Source organism: Oncorhynchus keta, chromosome 6 (genome assembly GCF_023373465.1).
Source record: "Oncorhynchus keta strain PuntledgeMale-10-30-2019 chromosome 6, Oket_V2, whole genome shotgun sequence".
Classification (NCBI taxonomy): domain Eukaryota; kingdom Metazoa; phylum Chordata; class Actinopteri; order Salmoniformes; family Salmonidae; genus Oncorhynchus; species Oncorhynchus keta.
Window position 1 is genome coordinate 9,917,329 of NC_068426.1, and position 8,823 is coordinate 9,926,151.

At 42.5% G+C, this 8,823-nt stretch overlaps 1 protein-coding gene across 1 annotated transcript in view; it reads right to left on the minus strand.

The window, feature by feature from the left end:
* The window catches only part of supt6h (SPT6 homolog, histone chaperone and transcription elongation factor), a 55,626-nt gene that overhangs the window by 12,030 nt on the left and 34,773 nt on the right, over window positions 1–8,823 (minus strand). Inside the window, exons 25-29 of the mRNA XM_052520552.1 lie at window positions 7,597–7,804; window positions 4,645–4,792; window positions 3,866–4,008; window positions 3,142–3,282; window positions 2,733–2,928 (exon numbers count right to left, since the gene is read on the minus strand). Of these exons, the coding sequence (XP_052376512.1) occupies window positions 2,733–2,928; window positions 3,142–3,282; window positions 3,866–4,008; window positions 4,645–4,792; window positions 7,597–7,804 (836 nt within the window). The remainder of the gene's footprint in view (window positions 1–2,732; window positions 2,929–3,141; window positions 3,283–3,865; window positions 4,009–4,644; window positions 4,793–7,596; window positions 7,805–8,823) is intronic.

An 8,823-nucleotide genomic window follows, 5' to 3' on the forward strand; every position in this document is an offset into this window, starting at 1 on the left:
TAATACTGTTTACTAACTGGTTCTCTGTATAATACTGTTTACTAACTGGTTCTCTGTATAATACTGTTTACTAACTGGTTCTCTGTATAATACTGTTTACTAACTGGTTCTCTGTATAATACTGTTTACTGGCTGTGTACTAACTGGTTCTCTGTATAATACTGTTTACTAACTGGTTCTCTGTATAATACTGTTTACTAACTGGTTCTCTGTATAATACTGTTTACTAACTGGTTCTCTGTATAATACTGTTTACTAACTGGTTATCTGTATAATACTGTTTACTAACTGGTTCTCTGTATAATACTGTTTACTAACTGGTTCTCTGTATAATACTGTTTACTAACTGGTTCTCTGTATAATACTGTTTACTAACTGGTTCTCTGTATAATACTGTTTAATGGCTGTGTACTAACTGGTTCTCTGTATAATACTGTTTACTAACTGGTTCTCTGTATAATACTGTTTACTGGCTGTGTACTAACTGGTTCTCTGTATAATACTGTTTACTAACTGGTTCTCTGTATAATACTGTTTACTAACTGGTTCTCTGTATAATACTGTTTACTGGCTGTGTACTAACTGGTTCTCTGTATAATACTGTTTACTAACTGGTTCTCTGTATAATACTGTTTACTAACTGGTTCTCTGTATAATACTGTTTACTAACTGGTTCTCTGTATAATACTGTTTACTAACTGGTTCTCTGTATAATACTGTTTACTGGCTGTGTACTAACTGGTTCTCTGTATAATACTGTTTACTAACTGGTTCTCTGTATAATACTGTTTACTAACTGGTTCTCTGTTTAATACTGTGTACTAACTGGTTCTCTGTATAATACTGTGTACTAACTGGTTCTCTGTATAATACTGTGTACTAACTGGTTCTCTGTATAATACTGTTTACTAACTGGTTCTCTGTATAATACTGTTTACTGGCTGTGTACGAACTGGTTCTCTGTATAATACTGTTTACTAACTGGTTCTCTGTATAATACTGTTTACTAACTGGTTCTCTGTATAATACTGTTTACTAACTGGTTCTCTGTATAATACTGTTTACTAACTGGTTCTCTGTATAATACTGTTTACTGGCTGTGTACTAACTGGTTCTCTGTATAATACTGTTTACTAACTGGTTCTCTGTATAATACTGTTTACTAACTGGTTCTCTGTATAATACTGTTTACTAACTGGTTCTCTGTATAATACTGTTTACTGGCTGTGTACTAACTGGTTCTCTGTATAATACTGTTTACTAACTGGTTATCTGTATAATACTGTTTACTAACTGGTTATCTGTATAATACTGTTTACTAACTGGTTCTCTGTATAATACTGTGTACTAACTGGTTCTCTGTATAATACTGTTTACTGGCTGTTTACTAAGTGGTTCTCTGTATAATACTGTTTACTGGCTGTTTACTAACTGGTTCTCTGTATAATACTGTTTACTAACTGGTTCTCTGTATAATACTGTTTACTGGCTGTTTACTAACTGGTTCTCTGTATAATACTGCTTACTAACTGGTTCTCTGTATAATACTGTTTACTAACTGGTTCTCTGTATAATACTGTTTACTAACTGGTTCTCTGTATAATACTGTTTACTGGCTGTGTACTAACTGGTTCTCTGTATAATACTGTTTACTAACTGGTTCTCTGTATAATACTGTTTACTGGCTGTTTACTAACTGGTTCTCTGTATAATACTGTTTACTGGCTGTTTCCTAACTGGTTCTCTGTATAATACTGTTTACTGGCTGTTTATTAACTGGTTCTCTGTATATTACTGTTTACTGGCTGTTTATTAACTGGTTCTCTGTATATTACTGTTTACTGGCTGTTTACTAACTGGTTCTCTGTACAATACTGTTTTCTAGCTGTTTACTAACTGGTTATCTGCATACTACTGTTTACTAACTGGTTCTCTGTATAATACTGTTTACTAACTGGTTCTCTGTATAATACTGTTTACTAACTGGTTCTCTGTATAATACTGTTTACTGGCTGTTTACTAAGTGGTTCTCTGTATAATACTGTTTACTGGCTGTTTACTAACTGGTTCTCTGTATAATACTGTTTACTAACTGGTTCTCTGTATAATACTGTTTACTAACTGGTTCTCTGTATAATACTGTTTACTGGCTGTTTACTAACTGGTTCTCTGTATAATACTGTTTACTAACTGGTTCTCTGTATAATACTGTTTACTAACTGGTTCTCTGTATAATACTGTTTACTAACTGGTTCTCTGTATAATACTGTTTACTGGCTGTGTACTAACTGGTTCTCTGTATAATACTGTTTACTAACTGGTTATCTGTATAATACTGTTTACTAACTGGTTCTCTGTATAATACTGTGTACGAACTGGTTCTCTGTATAATACTGTGTACTAACTGGTTATCTGTATAATACTGTGTACTAACTGGTTATCTGTATAATACTGTTTACTAACTGGTTCTCTGTATAATACTGTTTACTAACTGGTTCTCTGTATAATACTGTTTACTGGCTGTTTACTAACTGGTTCTCTGTATAATACTGTTTACTGGCTGTTTCCTAACTGGTTCTCTGTATAATACTGTTTACTGGCTGTTTATTAACTGGTTCTCTGTACATTACTGTTTACTGGCTGTTTACTAACTGGTTCTCTGTACAATACTGTTTTCTAGCTGTTTACTAACTGGTTATCTGTATAATACTGTTTACTGGCTGTCTACTAACTGGTTCTCTGTTGTTTCTTCTTGCGCTCCTCCTCTGTCTTGGTGTCCTCTGTCTCCGTGTCGAAGTCGTAGTAACTGTCTTTAGGGAGCTTCCACTCGTTGTTTTTATCCATCAGGTCAGACGTACGACATGTCAGGTCCACGTTGAACTTCTCAATGTCAATCTTCATGATGCGGCAGTGTACCGTCATACCCACCTGGGAGAGGAGGAGTCAGGTGAACACTTGTACAGGTACTGAAACAGCTAAACCAACTTCAGTCACCAACAGATCGAGTCCTGAAGAGAGAGAGAGCTAGAAGATGGGGAATCAAAGCCTTGGTGGGTGTGCTCTAAAGGACCAGAGCAGTATGTGTGTGTGTTGGTTTGTGTGACAGTGAGACAGTGTGTATGGCAGGTCTGTGTGTCTCACCTTCACCCTCTCCTCGGGGTGTTTGACCACCTTGTCACTGAGGAACTTGGTGGGGATGAAGCCCTGGACACCGTTGTCCATCCGAGCCCTCACACCTATAGCCTGGCCAGGACACGAACCACTGTCAAAATGGTTCCACACCTAGCAGAGAGACAGGGGGGAGAGAGGAAGAGAGAGAGAGAGAGAGAGGAGAGAGAGAGAGGAGAGGAAGAGAGAGAGAGAGAGAGAGAGGAGAGAAGAGAGAGAGAGAGGAAGAGAGAGAGGAGAGAGAGAGAGAGAGGAGAGGAAGAGAGAGAGAGAGGAGAGAGAGAGAGAGGAGAGGAAGAGAGAGAGGAGAGGAAGAGAGAGAGAGAGAGAGGAGAGGAAGAGAGAGAGAGAGAGAGAGAGGGAGGAAGAGAGAGAGAGAGAGGAGAGGAAGAGAGAGAGAGAGAGGGAGAGGAAGAGAGAGAGAGGAGAGGAAGAGAGAGAGAGGAGAGGAAGGGAGAGAGAGGAGAGGAAGAGAGAGAGAGAGGAGAGGAAGAGAGAGAGAGAGGAGAGGAAGAGAGAGAGAGAGGAGAGGAAGAGAGAGAGAGAGAGGAGAGGAAGAGAGAGGAGAGGAAGAGAAAGTTGGAGGAGAATGTAAAGGTAGGCAGAAAGCAAAAGCAAATAAATCATTTAGAAAGAAATAATCCATAATGTGGAGATATTAGAACACATCAGAGTCCTGGGGAACATGACTTCTCACCTCGCTGAGTTCAGGGAAGTTGTCCTGTTGACAGAAGGGGCACTGCCACAGCCCTGTAGCGTCGTTCCTAATGGCCTGGTCATAACTCTCCCCCTGGGGGCGCCGGTGAGCTATACCGGTCACAACACTGGTGATCAGCTTACCTGGAGACAGAGACGGGGCAACTGTAGAATCTGACAGAATCTGAGAGTGTGTGTGAAGGCAGTGTAAGTGAATTAGGGTGGCTTTTATACCTATATAGAAGGTAGAGGTGTGTATACCTATATAGAAGGTAAAGGTAGAGGTGTGTATACCTATATAGAAGGTAGAGGTGTGTATACCTATATAGAAGGTAGAGGCGTGTATACCTATATAGAAGGTAGAGGTGTGTATACCTATATAGAAGGTAGAGGTGTGTATACCTATATAGAAGGTAAAGGCGTGTATACCTATATAGAAGGTAGAGGCGTGTATACCTATATAGAAGGTAGAGGCGTGTATACCTATATAGAAGGTAGAGGCGTGTATACCTATATAGAAGGTAGAGGCGTGTATACCTATATAGAAGGTAGAGGCGTGTATACCTATATAGAAGGTAGAGGCGTGTATACCGATATAGAAGGTAGAGGCGTGTATACCTATATAGAAGGTAGAGGCGTGTATACCTATATAGAAGGTAGAGGCGTGTATACCTATATAGAAGGTAGAGGCGTGTATACCTATATAGAAGGTAGAGGCGTGTATACCTATATAGAAGGTAGAGGCATGTATACCTATATAGAAGGTAGAGGTGTGTATACCTATATAGAAGGTCTCTGGTGTCTCCTTGGTAAGGAGGTTAAACACCTCCTCGGTGTTAGGAGCTCTGTAGGGAACTCTCAAGTCCTTATACCTGCAGCTCAACTCAGCACGGATATCATACAGGGTGATGCCCTTGTTACCATAACCCTACAACCACAGGAAAAACACAGGTTAGTGTGTCAAAATGATATGCCCTTGTTACCATAACCCTACAGCCCTGTTCCTGGAGAGATGCCCTCCTGTAGGTTTTAACTCCAACCCTGTTCCTGGAGAGATACCCCCCCTGTAGGTTAACTCCAACCCTGTTCCTATAACACCTATAACACCTATGACAGCTATAACACCTATGACAGCTATAACACCCATGACAGCTATAACACCTATGACAGCTATAACACCTATGACAGCTATAACACCTATGACAGCTATAACACCTATGACAGCTATAACAGCTATAACAGCTATAACACCTATGACAGCTATAACACCTATGACAGCTATAACACCTATGACAGCTATAACAGCTATAACAGCTATAACACCTATGACACCTATGACAGCTATAACACCTATGACAGCTATAACACCTATGACAGCTATAACACCTATGACAGCTATAACACCTATGACAGCTATAACACCTATGACAGCTATAACACCCATGACAGCTATAACACCCATGACAGCTATAACACCTATGACAGCTATAACACCTATGACAGCTATAACACCTATGACAGCTATAACAGCTATAACAGCTATAACACCTATGACACCTATGACAGCTATAACACCTATGACAGCTATAACACCTATGACAGCTATAACACCTATGACAGCTATAACACCTATGACAGCTATAACACCTATGACAGCTATAACACCCATGACAGCTATAACACCCATGACAGCTATAACACCCATGACAGCTATAACACCTATGACAGCTATAACACCTATGACAGCTATAACAGCTATAACAGCTATAACACCTATGACACCTATGACAGCTATAACACCTATGACAGCTATAACAGCTATGACAGCTATAACAGCTATAACAGCTATAACAGCTATGACAGCTATGACAGCTATAACAGCTATAACACCTATGACAGCTATAACACCTATGACAGCTATAACACCTATGACAGCTATAACACCTATGACAGCTATAACACCTATGACAGCTATAACACCTATGACAGCTATAACACCTATGACAGCTATAACAGCTATGACAGCTATAACACCCATGACAGCTATAACACCTATGACAGCTATAACACCTATGACAGCTATAACACCTATGACAGCTATAACACCTATGACAGCTATAACACCTATGACAGCTATAACACCTATGACAGCTATAACACCTATGACAGCTATAACACCTATGACACCTATGACACCTATGACACCTATGACAGCTATGACACCTATGACAGCTATAACACCTATGACAGCTATAACACCTATGACAGCTATAACACCTATGACAGCTATAACACATATGACAGCTATAACACCCATGACAGCTATAACACCCATGACAGCTATAACACCTATGACAGCTATAACACCCATGACAGCTATAACACCTATGACAGCTATAACACCTATGACAGCTATAACACCTATGACAGCTATAACACCTATGACAGCTATAACACCTATGACAGCTATGACAGCTATAACACCCATGACAGCTATAACACCTATGACAGCTATAACACCCATGACAGCTATAACACCCATGACAGCTATAACACCCATGACAGCTATAACACCTATGACAGCTATAACACCCATGACAGCTATAACAGCTATGACAGCTATAACACCCATGACAGCTATAACACCCATGACAGCTATAACACCCATGACAGCTATAACACCCATGACAGCTATAACACCCATGACAGCTATAACACCCATGACAGCTATAACACCTATGACAGCTATAACACCCATGACAGCTATAACACCCATGACAGCTATAACACCCATGACAGCTATAACAGCTATGACAGCTATAACACCCATGACAGCTATAACACCTATGACAGCTATAACACCTATGACACCTATGACAGCTATAACACCTATGACAGCTATAACACCTATGACAGCTATAACACCTATGACAGCTATAACACCTATGACAGCTATAACACCCATGACAGCTATAACACCTATGACAGCTATAACACCTATGACAGCTATAACACCTATGACAGCTATAACACCCATGACAGCTATAACAGCTATGACAGCTATAACACCCATGACAGCTATAACACCTATGACAGCTATAACACCTATGACAGCTATGACAGCTATAACACCTATGACAGCTATAACACCTATGACAGCTATAACACCTATGACAGCTATAACACCTATGACAGCTATAACACCTATGACAGCTATAACACCCATGACAGCTATAACACCTATGACAGCTATAACACCTATGACAGCTATAACACCTATGACAGCTATAACACCTATGACAGCTATAACACCTATGACAGCTATAACACCTATGACAGCTATAACACCTATGACAGCTATAACACCTATGACAGCTATAACACCTATGACAGCTATAACACCTATGACAGCTATAACACCTATGACAGCTATAACACCTATGACAGCTATAACACCTATGACAGCTATAACACCCATGACAGCTATAACACCTATGACAGCTATAACACCTATGACAGCTATAACACCTATGACAGCTATAACACCTATGACAGCTATAACACCTATGACAGCTATAACACCTATGACAGCTATAACACCTATGACAGCTATAACACCCATGACAGCTATAACACCTATGACAGCTATAACACCTATGACAGCTATAACACCTATGACAGCTATAACTATAAAACTGTGTGTAACACACAACCCCTTGTCTCTTCCTGTACCTGTCTCTCCAGCTCCTCAGCAAAAGCATCCAGGTCCAGGTCTTTGAGGCGCTCCGGGTTTTCCAGGATTTCCTCCAGCGCTCCGGCCGGGTTGGCGTCCTCCGCTGACTCGTCGTATTCCAGAGCGTCCACCGCCATCTTTCTGGCCCACTCATACGTCTCCGGGTGCACCCGGGACCCATCCAGAACCTCGATGTATGAGTCAGTACTGGAGAGATGGGGGAGAGGTGAGAGAGAGAGAAAAGTGAGGGGGAGAGGAGAGAGATAAGTGAGGGGGGAGAGGAGAGAGATAAGTGAGGGGGAGAGGAGAGAGAGAGGTGAGGGGGAAATGAGGGAGAGAGAGGGGGAAATGAGGGAGAGAGAGGGGGAAATGAGGGAGAGAGAGGGGGAAATGAGGGAGAGAGAGAGAGAGAGGTGAGGGGTGAGAGGAGAGAGAGAGGTGAGGGGTGAGAGGAGAGAGAGAGGTGAGGGGGAGAGGAGAGAGAGAGGTGAGGGGGAGAGGAGAGAGAGAGGTGAGGGGGAGAGGAGAGAGAGAGGTGAGGGGGAGAGGAGAGAGAGAGGTGAGGGGGAGAGGAGAGAGAGAGGTGAGGGGGAGAGGAGAGAGAGAGGTGAGGGGGGAGAGGAGAGAGAGGAGGGAGGGGGAGAGGAGAGAGAGAAGTGAGGGGGAGAGGGAGAGAGAGAAGTGTCGGGGGAGAGGAGAGAGAGAAGTGTCGGGGGAGAGGAGAGAGAGAAGTGAGGAGGAGAGAGAGAAGTGTCGGGGGAGAGGAGAGAGAGAAGTGTCGGGGGAGAGGAGAGAGAGAAGTGAGGAGAGAGAGAAGTGAGGGGGAGAGGAGAGAGAGAAGTGAGGGGGGAGAGGAGAGAGAGAAGTGCGGGGGAGAGGAGAGAGAGAAGTGTCGGGGGAGAGGAGAGAGAGAAGTGTCGGGGGAGAGGAGAGAGAGAAGTGTCGGGGGGAGAGAGGAGAGAGAGAAGTGGGGGGGAGAGGAGAGAGAGAAGTGAGGGGGAGAGGAGAGAGAGAGAGGTGAGGGGGAGAGGAGAGAGAGAGGTGAGGGGGAGAGGAGAGAGAGAGGTGAGGGGGAGAGGAGAGAGAGAGGTGAGGGGGAGAGGAGAGAGAGAGGTGAGGGGGAGAGGAGAGAGAGAAGTGAGGGGGAGAGGAGAGAGAGAAGTGAGGAGAGAGAGAAGTGAGGAGAGAGAGAAGTGAGGGGGAGAGGAGAGAGAGAGTGAGGGGGA